The sequence below is a fragment of the Apium graveolens genome, chromosome 7 (assembly GCF_009905375.1).
Source record: "Apium graveolens cultivar Ventura chromosome 7, ASM990537v1, whole genome shotgun sequence".
NCBI classification, from domain to species: Eukaryota; Viridiplantae; Streptophyta; class Magnoliopsida; order Apiales; family Apiaceae; genus Apium; species Apium graveolens.
The window spans coordinates 261,099,128-261,117,898 of record NC_133653.1 but is presented as its reverse complement, the minus strand read 5'-3'; the positions used below and the strand labels follow the sequence as shown (position 1 = coordinate 261,117,898).

The window sequence follows — 18,771 nt, the reverse complement described above, 5'->3', positions numbered from 1 at the left end:
TGTCATACCAAAGACAAACCCTCGATGCAATGAGGGTCGTTATAAGACCCCCATCGAGGGATGATTAAGTTATGACAAATGAATGCTTTTAACTTATTTCAAAAAATAAGAAGTACAAATGTCTATTTACTTCATCTCTTTCAGAAACGGCAAAAACAAAAAGCTACCTCGTGAAGATTTGTATCAGGATAGATAAAGAAAATCCTTTTTGTTTAAAAAGAATAATAAAAAAAAATATCTTTCTCATAATAAGGAAGAAGAACATTCACTTCAAGATATTTTCTAAGTATGCAACATGATTAAGCACTTGGAAAGTTCGACAAATCAAATCGAATTTTTTTATAAAATTCCATCATCGAAATCCAGATGTAAATTCGATAAAAAAACGAGCAAAGACGGTGAAAATTTTTAAGCAAGTCTAGAACATAATTAATACAAATCCATCATCTGACGATATCAATGAAATACTTAAGTTCACAAAAATACTTAATTCAATTACAAAGGCCTAAGGGGCATACCCCGCCTTCATGCAACATTACCCTTCGAGCAAGATCTCGAAGGCATGACCCTCGACGGTGAAACCAGCCTCCTCCATTTGACGATAACATCTTCCATAACCATCGCCCAAAGCATCGGCAATCTCCTCCACACTTTCTGCACCTCACGCTTCAAATTTTCATTCTCCTCTACTATCAGTTTATACGAACTATCCATCCCTTCAACTTTTCGATCCAACCCCTGACGCTTAATCCTCTCCTCATCACGTTCTTTCTCGACTTCACGAAGTCGACCCTCGAGCTCTTGAACCCTATCACTTAATGTCTTCTCAGCAACTTCAGGCTCCCCAACTTTCCTCGACAGCGCAGCATTGGCTTTAGCCAAGTCACCCGCCCTTTTCTCGAGCTCTGCAAAACTAGCTCCGGCTTTCTTCCTTTCCCCCTTCAGAGCAGTAATCTCAGCCTCCAACTTTGCACAAACTTCACCACCAGCATCAGCTCTGTAGTCCTCCATAATATGCATAAAATCGGAAAGGAACTACATCAAAAAATGTATGTGTAAAGTGGTGTATAGCATTCAAATAGTAAAAAAAATAAGGGAAGAAAAAAGAGGGTAGGAGGAAGGAAGTACGCATACCCGTCCAGCTCGACTTTTACATCGATCAGCAAGGTCCTCGCGGCGTCGACCCTCATACGCCACCGAATCCTGAGGCAGATTAAAAAGATTAAGCGCCCTCAAGGGCACGGTGGTTCCACATGTCCATCGTTCGGTGGGCTGAATCTCGACCATCACCGCCTCCTTTTTAGTCCGTGGGTCGACTGTATTCCCCATAAAAACCCTATTTCCAGCAACCGTCAAGGTCTTGTTTACACCCTCAGCAACAACTTCCTGATCACCAACCAAACCCTCGTCTTCTTCCCGTCGAAGGCGCTTACGAGGGTTAGCCTCTACTCGAACAATGTCTGACACAACCCTTTCATGATCCTCGACCACTTTATTCCCTTGATCATCGAGCAGTTCTATAGAAACCGAATGATGGACTCCCGACGGTCCAGGTTTAGACGCATCAGAAGGCTTCCTTGTAGCACGTTGCAACAAAAGCATCATAGCCTTGTCTATTTCTTCTTGAACCCCGCCGTCTAAAACTTTTTTCAAAGAAGCTCCTGCCACTGAAACACAAGATAAGAAAAAGTGGGTCAAAGACACTGTATATATACAGTAAAAAAAAGAGAGAAAAGAACAAACTAACAAGAACATATGGTAGTAACAATAGGAATAAAACAAACAACATAGACAAAATAAGGGCAACAACAAACATACATCCCCCTTACAATCGTTCATTTCCAAAAAGCCAGAATCCTTCAAGTCTAAGTGTGTATATAACGATCTCGACCCATAAAATTCATCGAGATAAGCGGTATCGTGCTTCTCCAAGTTGTTCAAGTAGTCGATCGTACCCTGACTAACCTTCCCACTAGGTTTTACAAATACCAAATCAAGACCCCCAACGTACAACCATTGGGCGTGATAACCGGAGTTCGATGATATAACGCTAACAATCTTCATCCTCTTATGTCGAGAGTCGAAATACACTTGCCCACCATAGTAACGCACACCATAAATAGAGAAAAACAACTTCAGAGTCGGCGGTCGACCCTTATCACAACATAATGCCACGAATCCGCTTAACTGAGCAATAGAGTTCGGCGTCAACTGTCCAAGGCCGCACCCGATGGCCTCATACAACGTCAGGAAGAAGGGATGCATCGGCAGTCGAGGACCAAATTGAAACATAATCATCGTAACCCCATGCATCTCGAACTCTCTCATCAGCTGTCGGCACACGGTACCGATAACCATTAGACAAGTCGATATAACTTTTCAACTTGCTCACAGAAGGGTCGGTGGTGATGTAATAACTAAGATAATTCAAGTTGGGCTTACCCTCAAACTCGACCCTACCTAATTGAAGGCTCTCCTCGACTACCCTATTCCTGAAATCTAGGGTACGAGGACTTAAGGGAGGAGAAGACAAAGGACCATCGGGCATACCTTTTAAAAAATCATCACCCTCCAGAAAATCAAAGGATCCGCACTAACCTAAATCCGGAATTTCCAGGTTATCCAAATTCAAAACGGATTCTTCATCGCCCTCCTCTAATGGTCTATTCCCAAGGTCCCGATTAGAAGCACTACGCGAAGACGACGATGAGGAAAAATCGGCCATCTTAAATTCATAAACTACGGACAACACGACAGACACACACAAGTAGAAAGGAAAAAGAGAAAGAAGATGACTTACAGGGAGGTTGTGAACGGAGAGCGTGCAACAGCGGCCAATCCCCTTTTAGATGGCCTTGGAGGAAGCCGAAGAGTCCAGTCCGCCAATCTGCAAAGAAACTCGAAAAAATAAATTTAAAAAAAAAACACACGAATGGCTATATATATGTCCTAAAAAAACATTATTTTTTTCTATTTTGAGTTTGCAGTTGCTTTTGTTTTCTTCCTTATTTTTTCTTATCGTCTTTTCCATTTTATACCCCTATCCGATCACTAACTTCATTTAGGCACCGAAGCAAAATCTCAAGATTCAAAGCGCAAAAGTGAAGAAGTGAAAAAACACAAATCTAAATATATTGCGCAAACTGAGAGGAGGACAAATGTTGGATCTACAGAGATGGGCCCAAGAAGACATAGGATAATAATAATGTAACTCTTATTAATAGGCCCAAGAAGCCCACATTATAAAGAAAAGCCCACTTGGGACTATCTATAAATATAAGGGTTCAACCCCATTTGAAGGGGTTGGCAAATTAAAGTAAAGAGATTATCTCCTAAAATTATAGTTTTAATAATATAATAATATTATAGGCCTATCAATATATTAACCCAATTGGAAAATGGACTTATATATTAAAAAATTAATTGTATCATCGTGTACTGTAGCATAATAAAATGAAGTTTAAAACTATCAGGTATCACATGTAAACAGCAACAAACACTCACTTCAGCTTGTAAATAGTTGCATAATTTTTTTTTAGAAAAAAACAGTTGTTGCTTGAGTGGTTGAATGTCTGATGTCTCTTAACATAAATTCTTCTCTTAGAAATCAATCTTTTCTATGTTAAGAACATAATCATATACAAGTATGCCCTCTTCCTCAACTAGCAACTACGAAACTCGAAAAATATAATCCTGCAAGGAGTCATCTCCAAACTTCTGTAAAAATTCATCATTCTTTTGCTTTGTTTCGCTGTCTGTGACTGGTGACACGAAAGTAGATAATCAAGTCCATTTATCTTAGTTAAGGCCAGTGTAAATATTGTAGCAGCAACTAAGTTGTCAAGATTGTGATCTCTCCTGCACCTTGGCCCTTGCAAAGAACACTCCAGCAACTAGGCCTGCATATCACAATTCAAGTTTATAGTTTGTGAACTTAGACATAACACTTCAGCTTTTCAATTGTAAAAGGTTTGGTCTGTAAATGAAACTAACCAATCAGAATGCTCGCAGAATTTTCCAGACTGGTTGGGACTTTGAAAAGAAAAATGCCAGCAATCGAAAGAGGTATCTTGTTCAGTGATCCCACAAGACTGCAGAATGCAAAAGATCGTTTTGATTACAATGATGTATCTGCATATCTTAATCCTGAGGAATTAAATCTGAGATATCTTTTCTCTTAACTGTTCTCACAATCCATTTTAAACATCTATCAACAATTAATTAAAAATAACTTTGCAGATCTAAAGCAGAAGGGAAGCACTTTGTTGAATTTCAATTGCCTTCATTAAGGTAACTTGACATGTTTTTAACATTCATAGCATGTCCTAGGATAAGTTCACACCATTGGCACCTAAAGACACCCATGAATAAGGTCCAGTACCTAGAAGCAAGGCAAGAAGACCCTATCTTTTTAAGAGATATTCACGGTTGACATGGAATGCATTGATTATCCCTATCTTTGGACTCTCCTAATTCGGTAGGATTCTACAACACATTTAAATGTTTCAAGTGATAGGCTTGAAAATCATATATTGACAGATTGGTTTAGCAGTTGAATCTCTGTCTTTATTACCAGAATTTTTACTTACGTAGAGTTGACTGAGGTCATCTTTTAACTAAAAGTAAGTACCCGACTGCTATAGTTACAAGGATAAGGTAAACAAGAGGAAAAATTGATATCCTTACTAATCTTTTTATGTTTTTCGCTTCGTTTCCCGAGAAGAAAAGACATGTATGACTTCAGAGGACGTCTACTTACATCGCATAACCTTATTGACGACTTGCAGTACCGTCTTAAACTGCTTTTTCACGTTTTCTTTTATTATCATCAACTGTAAAGGATAAATATTTGGCTCCTTTATTGGGAAAAATATTGCATTTTTTACTCTGAAACCACCGAATTTAATTAAGACTTAAAAAAATAAACAGATTAAGACTTCATAATAGTATTTTTGGTCATAACTTCAGAATGGAATAAGTTGTGATATGCTCTCTCCAGATAATAAAATGAAAATTGCAACAATAATTAGCCAAGTAAATATGGCCTGAAACAGATGTGTGTTACTGAGTCAGAAACAGTGATCAGCAACTCCTGTAATAATAAGTCAAATCATCTAACCTGTAGGTAGTAGCACTTGTTTGATGAAGAAACCACATAGAAGTAAAGCTGATGGCTAATCCCAATAATCCACTCAAAGTCATCACCAACCAGAAGGTGGGTTGCCTCAGAAGCGGCCTGACAGTCATCACAAATAAATGTAAGTTCTAGGAGAAAAAAGAAATTTCCAAGTATTTCTTTTCGAGAGAGACTAAGCATAATATAACCAAATGACTGCAAATGACAACCACATATATTAGAATCAGAAGGCTGGAAATGAAAAACAAATGTTATTACAAACCTGATTTAACCCTATAAATCAAACCAAAAGACATCCCAAACTTACAAAGCCACTAGTAAGTATTACAATCACGCAGAGGACATTATTAGTAGTAGTTCAACTGAAAACCTTGCTTACTAAAAGTAATTTTAGAGGTCTGGGTAAAGTTAAGGTACAAGTGGGACTCTTAGATATGCTATGTTCCTTATATACAAGAGATTTCACATTCTAATTATTTTTCTACAACCATTTTATCCATTAAAATATTTGAATACAAGTAAATTTTGTTAAAGGTATTTATGAACAGTTTATTCTGTATCGATGAATGCTCTCTCGTGTATAGGTAAACACACTCAAAGAGTTGGAAATGAACATGGATGTTTACAAATTGTTCAAAGAGTTGATCAAAGAGTTGTGAGTACATATTTATGATGTTTTTACTCGATTGTTAAGAATAAATTTGGGTTGATCAAATAAATGTAAAAGATGTTATATGTATGTATCTGACCAGAACAAGGAGCACGCATACATGAGTTGGATGACTTTGATCATTAAAAACCTTTTGCATGCTAAATTACTTCATAGTACCACGAAGGCTGTATCGAGATTTACCAATTATAGTTCTGAAGAAAATATGTTATGTTCTCAAAAGCCTACTTAATAGAACTGTTAATTCATGCAGTGACAACTTATGAAATAGTGTTATAGGTTGCTATAAAACACAACTCACGTTGTAGTAAGATAGTCCACCTCATTGAACACGTATATAAGCACCAACCCAAGGGGTAAGGAGAGAGTGTTATTTAGCAAGACCATCGAAAATTCATTCAGGTTTCCTGATTTTGTGACTAGCTTTGCTGTTTCCATGACCCTCCGCAATGTTAACTGCAGCACAACCATTCGAAAAGGACACAAACAAAATTCATAATCTATAAACTGAAGGCAAAGGATCGATGTGAAAAAAAAAATTATTTGACAAGAAATATGAGCAGAGTCATTGATGAGCTTCAAAATGCTTCAGAGCAAAGGCTCATTTATTGACTATCAGATACATTCTAGGTCTTACGTATTGAATATTCTGGAACATATTGGATGGTGTTTTAATTAAAATTAGAATTGCACAGTATTGAAGCTATAAATTATTTATAAAGTATTCTGCAGCATATTGTCGTATTTTAACCTCACTTTAGTTGCTAAAGATGTGTGTCTTGTACATTTTGTATTTCACACTACAAAAAGCTCGCAATTCCTAATGTCATCTTATGACTCCATAATTGTGTTACAGCACATGTGAGAACTGAGACCAAACACCATAGACCGTGTTTGAGGAAAAAGAAAATATATAGTCATAGACTTGGCACGAAGAGAGAACTGAGAACAAACATCATTGTAATACATAAATGAACCACCTACAGAATATGATGCTGTCAGGAAACAGTTAATAAGCTGCCATGTGTATCCAACGGCATGAAAAGATAGATCAGTAAAACCGCCAGAGATTGCTGAAATGATCTGCAAAATGAAGAGAACAAGTTTAAGCTTGACTTATGTTTTACCCTCCGAAACAACACACAAATAGCTGTTAAATAACCAGGACAATCTAAAGCAACTTCCATTCTAAAGTAAAATGAATCTGGCTGGATTTATCAAAGCATCAGACATCTTGTATAGTAAATCAAGTCAACATTCTAAGTAATTTCGCAACAATCCATAGTACTTGACCTGTAAATGTTTGCTGCTCCATATATAGACTCCGCAGAAATCTTTAAATAGAAAATGACCATATGCCACCAAAATTCAAAATCATAAAAAAACTGAGGAGCATAAATATTCCCCAACAATAGAACAGAGACTACAGATATTCTAAATTCCTTTAACACCGTTCACAGGATACAGAAAAAATATCTATGGGGAAATTTTGAATTTCTGAAAGTACTTTTTAATCACTGAATGTGCCAGAAACAGGAGGTAAGCATCTCCTTTCAGACAATCATCATTTTTGGATTAAGGGAAAGCTTATACGCATTACATAAGGCACTTAATAGTTAATACCGGATATAGGAAAAATCAGATGAATACAGCCTTGGCTTTATTTATAGAAGTGGCTATTTCAGAGACTTGTGCATGTGACTAAATCATTCACAGATAAGTTGACCATTAAACGGAGCACAACTTTCTTTTAAAGGAGGTGACATGAAATTAAATTAACGCTGGTCAGAACTATGTATAATTTCTTGTACTATCTTCAACCATTTAAGGAATCAGAGTAATTTTGAAATATTTTGCTCAAATGTTCAAGATAGTAATGTAGCCACTTAACGTACCATTAGAAATAGTGCAACCCAAACTCTGTTGTCATGATGCTTACTGACCAGATACATTTCACCAACTGCTGTTATCACGTTTGTGACATTCTTCAGAACCGTGACCATTGCAACATTAATGTACCTTAGACTGCATAATATCCAACTTTAAGAAAAATTCCAAGAGACTAAGATAATAAGCCCAACAAGTTGCCATAAACAGACACCCGTAACATCAAGATTTAGGGCAAAAACTGAAATAAGTAGATAAGCATTGGTTGTAGAAAAAATAGGAAGAAATTCATACCTGAACATGCTTGTGATTAGCATTCCAACAAAAATTACATTAACAGGTAACCACGCCTTGATCAGTTTCCTTGTCAATGCCTCTGTCGATATTACACCAAGAGTACTCAGCATAGACACAATAAAAACCGAAATAAAGTTCTGCAGACATGTAAAACATTCTTAAGTACGCAGAGTATTTATAATACACAGAAGTTATAAACACATTTAAGCACATCAGAAAAAAGTAATAACCTGGTAGAGCATTAAAGATATTCCGGCATTAAAATCGTAGCTGGAGAGAACATACTTGTTAACCAGTATCATGCTACATGATGAAAGGCAATACGATAAACCAGATAAAAATGCCTGATTGTTTTTTTGAACTGGTCTAGCACTTGGTATCAGCTTTTCTCTTTCGCTATCAAACTTTCCACTTTCTACATCCAACTCTTTATTGCTAGATGGCTTCATAGAAAAATATGGGGATTGGGGCTAACAAGTTCAATTCAAGCATCTGAAGTTAAATGCAGAAAATCAATCTGCAAGTATAAGAACTCATCTGAAAATCTATATACTCAAAACCCAATTTATACACATCGGGTCATGTAGCATGTTAAATCACAAAATATTTGATCCCTAAATTCTTGACAAACCTGATTATAAAACACCTAACACATTAGTAAAAATCAATCATCACATTATTACAAATTGTAATGCCAACACAACTACAGTTTTTAAGTTTCCCTACTAAAAGGTATCTATTCAATCTAGATTCTGAAATTAGATTGTATTAAAACAAACACCTACGTATCTATTATTAGTCATGTTCAACCCTATTTTAGTCTACAAACCTAACCCTAAACCTACATAAGCCTAAAGTAGTTAACATCTGCAACATGAAAGTTAACTATTTCACTGATTCGAACGGAAGATAGTTTGTAATGGAACATAAACGTGCATGGAATATAATAAAGCAGGGCAGGGGCGGTACCTGAAGTTTACGAAGACTATGAAAACATTGATCTATATATTCGAGATTCTGTGTTACAGAGATTAACAGAAGTGTAGGTTGTCTGAAAGTGATTCAGTACGGCGGTCCAACGTGGCGCTGCCGGACTGAAATGGAATATATTTACAGGGAGGATCGCATTGTTTACGTAACTGTCATGCCTACTATTTTATTTTTTGTTCCAGCCTATCTTAACCTAGCAAAGACGTTTAATTATTACATCACCACAGTTGATTATTTTTAATTTTGTTGGTTAATGACAAATTAACATTACTATTAAATTATAGCATTGATTATTGACTTCAGTTGTCTTTTGTTTGTTTGATTGTTTGCATCAACACAATTTTTGCTAATTAGAACATGAAGGGTACAAATCTTTCTGCTTTAACCATGTTCACGCCAACTTTTTCCTTCAGATTTTTTGCAGTATGAATTTTTATCGATTTACACTTAGAAGAAAATTCATTTGATGCCTTCTGTAGGATAGATTTTAGAAGGCTTTCGCAATCATTTGCATTTAGAAGTGGATTTGTTCTTGGCTTTTAAGTGTAGGGGTCACAAACACTGTCTCACTAACAGTCTTCATCGTCTGCTCTTCAACTTCAAGCATGGTAAAGTACCAGTTTTTCCGAGATTGATAGTTGTTTGTTTCACACTAATACGACACCAGCCGATCGCAAGGGAACTACTTTAAAGTATATATACTGCATTATCTATATTCTCTCGGCACTTCTTGATTCTTGAACTATGCATTAAAAGAAAATTGAAAAAACAAGATTTGACAAATCACAAACTCTTTTCCCCTACCTAGCTTCCTCTTCAATGTCCATGTGTTCCGGAGACAAATTTCTGTATGTTCGAATACAAATGTAAAGATCATCCTATTCACTTTGCATTTACATTCCCTTATTATATAAGGGGAGACGACATTCAGTATAGATACTGGGTGTCACAAGAAAAACCACTATTTCACATCCAGATTCCTATTAGGCGTTAGAATCAACTGAAGGCTCACTGGAGAGCAAAAGGAATAGCAGATACTTACAAATACCGTGTAAGGTGTGATACCACTTAGCCAGTCAGCAACCTATATTGGAGTGTCAGTTCATCTCGTGCTCAAATAGGTCCTCTTCTTGGAGATCTGTTAGGTGGTGTTTGAGACCTGTACTGGGGGATTTCAAACCATGGATCTAGCAAGTTTTTTGTGTTGGATCTCACAGAAAATTCGTTAGAATTATAACTGCTCTGCCCTGCCATAGCAAACGATGGGTGTGGAGGAGATAAATAGCAACTCTGATAGGCAGGTCCATACTGTCGTAAGGGGCTTGAAGTAGGAGATACTGGCAGAGATATGATTGTTCTTGCATTATTTCTGCGAAGAAAGAAAGAGAACCTGTTACTTGATGTAATGGACTAAAATAAATACCTAGCAAAAGAAATCATAATGAGTAGAGCTTAAGTAATATAGGATCTAGTTAGGCTAACCTTGGGATGATCAAATCTCTTGATGCAGTGAATCCTGTTTTTGCACGGAAATGATCTACGTCGAAAGAAGATTTTGTTGCACGGAGATGATCTCCATCAAAAGGACCAATATTTGTTCTGTTGGACCGCATCTCTTGTGCAGTCTGGTACAAGTAAAAGGTAACACATAATTGGCAACATTTTAACCATGCAGACGCAATTAAAATAATAATAAAGAACATATAAGGTGTTAACTACACGCATCTCCTAACAATCAAAGAAGGATCAGCTCATTTAACGCCATTATCCAGTATCTTCTAGTTTGAACAATTAAGATAGACAGCAAGCCAGCAAAGGCTTCTAAAAATTGCAAACTTTAGGCAAGTGAATAGCACATGTCTAACAATTCATTACGGAGATACAATTGCAGAAATATCAAACAATTCATGAAGCAATATCACAGATTTTATGACATGTTAAATGGGCGCAAAAATGAATCATAGTAAGCCACCCAAATGGTATTATGTAGTGTTATTCTAGATGCATCAAACTCTCTTATCTAATGGCCATTAATAAAAATACTTTTCGCAGCAAACATTTAATATGCTTGATGCTAAGTCTTATAATGGGGGACATTCCCTTTACCACATTGTGATTTTTCTTTTGAACTTTTAATTCATTATCCATTTTATAAAGCTCACACATGCCATTTTCAAGCTGACGAATGACTTTTCAAGCAACCAAGATTTGGATGCTATTACATCTATCACAATTAATGTGAAAAGATTAGTGACATTCATGCAGTTCAGGTTGAATCAGTGTAGAATCCTCCTGCTGCTAACGCAAATTCAAATTAAATTATATTGAGACTGACATTTTCTTTCTATCATAAGCTGCTGTTGGGATTAAAACTTTAAGTTGGCTTTGTAACAAGGCTGAATAAGTACAGGGCTCTAAGAGATTTACTGGTGTGCGGCTCCCGTCAAAAGTGTGGGGGAACGCTTCCTTCGTTATGTTTACATTGGCAACTCTTGTAGTAGCTTGGTCTCTGACAAAAGGGTGATCTAATAATTGGGAGGCAGAAGGTCGTGAAGATGGGTCTCGTTGCAAACATTGTCTTATAAAATTTTTGGCCTCAGCAGATAGATGATTAGGAATTTCAGGAATCTCTTTGCTATTTCCAATCTTAAATATAGCAGCCACCTACAGAACATCAAACACAAGGAAAGATTAGTCCCAGATCCCACAATGTCAATCTGAAAAAAGATTTTTAATCAGATATAACCACAAAACCACAAATAACTTACCCCTTCATATTGGCCCCATGGTGGTTTTGATGTAGCCATTTCAAGAATTGTACAACCTAAGCTCCATATGTCAACCGCAAGGTTATATCCATTTGAGTTCATTACAACCTGATACAGACATGAACACGAGCATCCAAAACGAAGAAATGTTTTAGATAGATACAAGGCCGAGTAGAAGGATTTTTAAGAGAGAAAAAAAGAGAATAAAAGGGAGTTTGTATGCATATAGCTTTATAGAAGAGACAGAGTAAGATACCTCAGGGGCCATCCAGTAAGGACTTCCTTTGAAGGAAAGCATTGAAGTACAATTCGTGATCTGAGTTTAAAACGCAATATAAGAATCAATACGCCTTCTTTCATCAGACATGTAGAATTAACTTTTTTTCTCAAATTTCTTCAATAACATCAGAAAATTAATATTTTTAGCAGATTTACTGGTCCTTTTAACAATTATTGGTTGTTGGAAAGAGGGAACTTTATGGGATTAGCCATAATCTAGTTAAGAAAGAATATGAATTGACGGTGACATTTTTTTTATCCATACTGTTTCTTATATAAACTTATGGGTTATAACTAACGTGTTTCCGATTCATCTATTAGACCTGTGGAATTCCATTTCATTCAAAATTCAGTAGAACAAAATTATTTTTAGTCAGATGGATAAAATTGCATACATGTTTTGCCATGCCAAAGTCTGCTAGCTTGATTTCTCCATTGGGATCTACCAATATGTTTGCACCTTTAATATCCCTGTAAAACCGTACAAATGTTTCGGTCAACTTTAATTTGAAATAAACAAATTACACTAAATTGTCAATGTTGCACCGGGACAGCCATTACCTGTGTACTGTATTTCTTTCATGTAAATAGGCAAGGCCGGAGAGGATTTGCCTAGTGTAATTTTGTATAACCGGCTCCCCAAAAGCACCATACTCTTGAAGTAATTTATGTATGGAACCACCAGAAACGTATTCCAGGTAAACAGAAAGTGTTTCTTCACCCTAAAAGGAGTAGTGAGAGTATAATGAGTGGTGAGAAAAAACAAGATATTACATTACATAATGCATAACTATGCATATTAAATTTGAGGATAAACTTCTGGACTTGAACACATAAATTTTCAGAAAGAAAAAAAAATTGAACATTTTATCACTATACCAGTTCACTTCCAAGGTATTGAACAATGTTTCGTTGTGACAGCTTACTAAGCAACGCGATCTCCTGCTCACAAGAATTAAAATTCTTAGAATTCCATGCACTCAATTGAGTAGCCGCTGGAAAACATATTATATTTCATCCTGAGGTACAGTTAAATGAAAAACCAAAGTAGCAATACCATGGATGGATACCTGGTTCAGTTGCTTGAGACATTCTTTCGAAGTTTGGTCATCTATAACCAACTTTACTTCCTTTATTGCACACATTTGCCCACTCTCACTGTCAATTTTGACACACGGCATCAGTAAAATATACTATAAACATCTGATTCAGTTAAAGCTACACAACTAAAGAACATCCATGAAATTGCTAATAAAAGTAAATGAAGCATACATCACAAAATACTCTAACAATCACATTCTTGTTTACAGCAAAAGAAAAAAAAAAGGAAAAATTTGCATTGTGAAATCCAGTTACCTGTTAAATCCAAGGTACACATGGCCAAAAGTGCCTCTTCCTAGTAGCTTTCCTTTTTTCCACTTCGACAACTGACATGGTGAATGATCTCCCGTAGCAGGAGTTCTTAATTTAGGCAAGCTCGAAGGGCTAGTAGGAGATCCTGGCGGAAGGGGCAGAGGATGACATTCGATTTTTCCATCTTCCAACTTTTCAGGAGTATCCAGACTTGTACCAGAAAATCGTGGATGACGGGGTGACGAAGTGGTGGTTGCCACTCTAGATCCAGGACCTGGGCTTCTTGGTGGTTGGAGGAACTTGGTATCATCATGCCCTCTGCTGTAAGTATACAACAGAGTAAAAATTTACGTCATGGGGTGGAAATAAAGTAAAGGAAACACAATTTTAAAGCTCTTTTCATATTATTGGTAAATCTAGCATAAATGCCAAGTAATTTGTGGTCTACATTGTTTTCCAGAAACCAGTCAGCTATCATACAAGCACCTCAATACCATTGTGAATAAACTTCATGACCTATATAATAAGTTTTCCATCAAGCGATCAAAATCTACATTTCTGCAATGCTAAAAAATACCAGCTCTCACTTATATCCATATCTCTCCCGGAAAGGTGACATTTTTGACCATCAATCTGGAATCCTAACATCGATCAATTGGGAAATATCGAGATAAATATATAACTAATCAGGATATTGACATATCTATAATAGCAAACACATGTATGTTGTAAGATACTAACAAAAGCACAAAACACACACCCTTAAGTCTTGATTTAAAATGAATTTTACACACCAGAAAAAACACAGAGATAAGAATCTTCTAAATTTTGAATCAGACATTACTAGACACACACACACGTAGTTCTATCCATTAAAAACAGCAACCAGCAGTCTTACAACAAAGCTAATACATTTTCAAACCAAAATTACCATAAAAGGCAATCACTCAAGTCAAAAGATAAAACACAAAGAAATAAAAATCTCCCCTTTCGCATCAAGTGATCAAAATCTACATTCTTTTCAATGCTAAAAAATACCATCTCTCAGTTATACCCATATCTTCCCCGGAAAGGTGACATTTTTGACCATATTTTTTACCTTCAATCTGGAATCCTAAAATCCATCAACAGCAAAATTGGACTGGCCAATTAGGAAATATCGAGATAAATATAATCCTAATCAGGAACCAACAGAGATAAGAATCTTCTACATTTTGAATCAGAGATTCCTACGCTCAGAGTTCTATCCATCAAAAACAGCAACTAAAAGTCTTACAACAAAGTTAATACATTTACAAACCAAAATTACCATAAGAGGCAATCACTTAAGTCAAAATCAAACCCCAAACAATAAAAATCTCCCCTTTTTCTGAGCTAAAAGTTCTAGTTTTTACAAGTCAACCCATCACCAAAAACCACAAAAATAAACATACACACAAAAATACACACAAAAAAGAAGTCAAGAATCAAGAAAAGCAACCTGAAAATCCCAAACTGAGAATGATCATCAGAGGATCCAGAAGAGCTAACACTGGAAACTGAACCCGACCCAAATCCTAATCCACCAGTTTGATCAACCCCAAGTGAAAAATTACAAGGTCTAGGCAAAGGATGGGCTTTTTGATCCGACTCAAAACCCGAAAACCCGGATGACCCACTTCCATTTTTATTGATTTCTTTGCTAATTCTTGGAGACCCCTTGTTAATTAACACTTCATCAAAGCTTCTTGGCTTGGAATCTTTAAAAAAGACATCTTTTTTATCTCTGCTCAAGTTTTGATGTAAAGTGTTTGTGTTACTGTACTTGTTCTTTTGATCTTCTTTGGTTTTGCTTGATTTCTTGTTCCACCAAGGTGGCATTTTGAGGGGTTTAAGATTGACCCAAGTGAGAATTTTGAGTGAATTTTGGATATTTTATGTGGAAATTTGTGTGTAATTTGAGTGAGTTTGTGTGTATATGTTGAGGGGGTGGAAATGAGGGAGAGTTGTTGAAGAAGAAAAGGTTGATGAAGAAAACAAAAGAGTAGAGTAGAGAGAGGGAGATGAGTGGGGTCCATGGTATTAAAAACAGCTGGATTAGAAGCAAGTGGATGGGATGGTATGGGATCCGACCCGAACTGAATAATCCGACCCGGGTAAGACACAGACCCGATTTGGGTACTGTGAATCTATACTATACTATAATAACCGGAATGGGGTATAATTTGTAATTTGGTTGACCCCTCATTTTGGTTATTCTTTTACATCACGACCGTCGGATCTTCTTCATCAAATAATCAGAGCCGTTAGATCCACATACTAAAAAAATACACTCCACAAGTTCTTAGGTTCGAATCCCGTAAACAACAAACATTTATATTATTAATTATAAAAATACATATAAGTTCTCAGGTTCGAATCCTGTTAATAACAAATATTTATATTATTATTTATAAAAATACATATAAGTTTTCATATTCGAATCTCACCAACAACAAATATTAACATTATTATTTATGAATAAGATCTCATCACATCAATCTTATATTGTTTATACTATTTGAAATTAACTTAAAATTATACATAATAAAATTATAATTATATAATCATTATTTAATATTTAATTATTTATATAAATATTAATCAAGACTCGTGCATCACCGTAAACTAGTTTTTTTAATGTGTTGAGTTGTGATTGATAGATTTGTGTGGTGGTCATGGAGCATGGTAAATGAGGTGCATGAAGCTGAGTTTTGAAGGTGTAGTATTTCAGTTTATCTAGATTTGATGAATTAAAATTTAAAATTTTATTGAGCTAGTATTTTTATTTGAAGATGATTTACTAAGATACAATTTTGTTTACCGATATATTTTATAATTTTATGTATTTTTTTATTTGAACATGATTCATTAAGAGACAATTTTGTTTACGAATATATTTCATAACTTTGTGTGTTTACGAACTAAGAATAGATTTGAATGAGATACTGTTACTAGGGAGGATAAATGAGGAAATAAATTGGTCAAATTCGGGGGATCTACTAAAGTTGAGAAATAAAAATATATTCCTGTAAAAAAAATACTTTATTTTAGAGAATAGACATAGTTAAAGAAAATTGGTGAAACAACTTTTTTTTTTGGAAAACGAGATTTGTAAAATCCACTTTGGATTGGTCTTCGTAACAAAAAAATCTAACCTAGCAAGCTACAATAGCAGCAGACAATGGTAGGAAAGGGATGTAAGAAAAGCGTGTGGGTCTGACCTGTTCACTGACTCACCGGTGTGCGCTCTACCGCCACTCCCCATATTTTACACCTTTGTTTAGGATGTAGTACTCTTGTTCGGCTATATCCAATTATCCAACGTAATAACGCTGCTCTTACACACGTGCGTGCGTCATTTCCCATGCATGCACAAATATACGCTAAATTGAGTAAATTACATGGGTGTTTCGTATACTTTTACGAATAATCTATATTGTAAAAGAGAATACATTGATAGAAATTTATCGATTTTTTTAACAAAAATATTCTTTTGTAATATTAATGATACAAGTTGATTGTTGAAAAAACAAAAGATCTCTAACAGCCTGCACTTCCGGACTATTAATTTTAAAATCAAAAATAAACCAAAATATAATTACTAATCCAAAATTCTATTACAAAGGTGTCTATTACAAACGCGCAGCTAACGGAAGTCCAAAATCAATCTGCTCCAGCATTAAGTCCTCGAACTCCAATGCTAACCAACTCGAAACTTAGACGCAACCTTAAATTGTAAGAATGAGCTATATAGTCTATCAAGAGACCAATCGATCCAACTAGTTGGCTAAGTAACATGAACACATATAACAAAATACGATACAATATACAACATACGAAACAAACACTTTCGATACACATTCTTATTTTTTTTATTATTCAATACGCACAATACACATAACACATAAACAACAATAATTTGAAATTCATAATTCATGTCACGACCACTACAACACGGTGATAACAGTCCTAAATTTTCACAAAACTGTCACTACAATCTGTTGACTTAAGTTCTTATTCGATATTTTTACAAACTATGGCACAAATCAGAGATCTAAAATTATCGTCTAGACAACACACATCTACATCGATACATATTCTATTACACATAATAATATCAAATATATCATCACTTAGCCAAAAAATTTATAATCAAAGATACAGACGTAACACATAATTTTGAAAAAAACTAGCAAAATCGATCGAAAACTTACCTCAAAACCTAACCAGGTCTGAAATTAGCCTTTTTAACCCTTTAAACGACGTTAACTTGAAAAGCACGAAACACGAAAGTTGTAGATAACGAAAAAAGCTTTCCAAAACGTCCAAGATCACTAAATTCTGAATTACGATGAATTTTTTACGAATTTTACAAAACTGCTAATTTATGCTGAGAAAAACCCTACAAATTTTATGAATAAAAACGAAGAAAACGAATATGGTGTATTTATAACGATACAAAATTTTAAATCTTAACCTACAAGTTATCCATATTACAATCTGATCATCAGTCCAATCCAATTTTAAATCCTAATTCTTATCCAATTTTAATCTTTTTTATTTTATTATTCAATTATTAATGTAATTTTAAAAATTATGGGATATTACAAGATCGAATACAGAGCCGGCGATTACACCCTCTTTTCCTTTCCTTTTTTTTTACAATGCTGAGTAATTTAATCAGCATACAGAGCTTTCTTCTCTCAATTCCCTCTCGATTCTTCGAGTAATCTTCAAATTATTATCAAATTCTTTCAATTCAATTTATTCTCAATCGATTGGTACCCGTAATTGCGCATTTCGTTAATCCAATCGAATCCCAGATCTATGGTTTCAGATTTTGGTTTTGCTCATCAGATCTGACGGTGATTTAGACTTACTATTGCATTAATTGCAAATCAAAGCGACTATAAAGCAGCACTATATAAAATCATATTTATGTGTCATAAATTCATTGAAATGGATGAAGAGTTTCGCGATTTAGATAAGTCTCATGTGGAACAGAATCATGGGATAAGTCATGAATTATATACTCAAATTCATGTTGATTAAGCTCTTACAATACATTATTTTGATTTAACATTATTTTGATTTAGCATTATTTATCACTTATAACCTATAACACACATTCACGTGCACACACACTAACCTATAACACACATTTACGTGCACACACACGTTGGTGATTTTTAGGGAACACAGTCTCTTCATTTTTTTGAGTGAGGGGTAAGGGTGCGTACAATATACCCCCTAAAAACTGCTTTATGCGCTATTTACTGGGTTTGTTAGGTTGGATGGTTGGTACATGAGTGTGGATAAAGTTTACACAAATTTTTAAAAAATGGTTGAATTTTTAAATTCACAGAATG

The 18,771-nt window shown here is 35.3% G+C and overlaps 2 protein-coding genes across 8 annotated transcripts; both read right to left on the bottom strand.

Moving 5' to 3' along the window:
• Positions 1-3,450: 3,450 nt before the first annotated feature.
• On the bottom strand, positions 3,451-9,609 carry LOC141673056 (GDP-mannose transporter GONST1-like). 5 transcript variants are annotated; one of them, XM_074479790.1, is made up of 9 exons: positions 8,961-9,609; positions 8,222-8,508; positions 7,989-8,128; positions 7,703-7,832; positions 6,792-6,890; positions 6,109-6,263; positions 5,120-5,236; positions 3,994-4,091; positions 3,455-3,899 (listed from the first exon to the last, which is right to left on the bottom strand). In XM_074479790.1, exons 2-9 carry the CDS (start codon positions 8,438-8,440, stop codon positions 3,841-3,843), a joined length of 1,017 nt encoding a protein of 338 aa, XP_074335891.1. In that variant the 5' UTR covers positions 8,441-8,508; positions 8,961-9,609; the 3' UTR covers positions 3,455-3,840. The 5 variants fall into 5 exon arrangements, with proteins under 5 accessions (XP_074335893.1, XP_074335891.1, XP_074335892.1 ...); XM_074479791.1 differs by having other exon boundaries at positions 8,222-8,483; XM_074479792.1 differs by having other exon boundaries at positions 3,451-3,899; positions 6,129-6,263; positions 8,222-9,609.
• Positions 9,610-9,762: 153 nt separating this feature from the next.
• Positions 9,763-15,406, bottom strand: LOC141673054 (mitogen-activated protein kinase kinase kinase 3-like). 3 transcript variants are annotated; one of them, XM_074479788.1, is made up of 11 exons: positions 14,862-15,403; positions 13,385-13,699; positions 13,099-13,186; positions 12,908-12,970; positions 12,590-12,750; positions 12,424-12,499; positions 12,006-12,065; positions 11,750-11,857; positions 11,409-11,645; positions 10,464-10,606; positions 9,763-10,350 (listed from the first exon to the last, which is right to left on the bottom strand). In XM_074479788.1, the coding sequence occupies exons 1-11, from the start codon at positions 15,239-15,241 to the stop codon at positions 10,095-10,097; spliced, it is 1,887 nt and encodes a 628-aa protein (XP_074335889.1). In that variant the 5' UTR covers positions 15,242-15,403; the 3' UTR covers positions 9,763-10,094. The 3 variants fall into 3 exon arrangements, with proteins under 3 accessions (XP_074335889.1, XP_074335888.1, XP_074335890.1); XM_074479787.1 differs by having other exon boundaries at positions 13,385-13,702; positions 14,862-15,402; XM_074479789.1 differs by lacking the exon at positions 9,763-10,350 and having other exon boundaries at positions 11,390-11,645; positions 13,385-13,702; positions 14,862-15,406.
• Between the last annotated feature and the right edge of the window lie 3,365 nt (positions 15,407-18,771).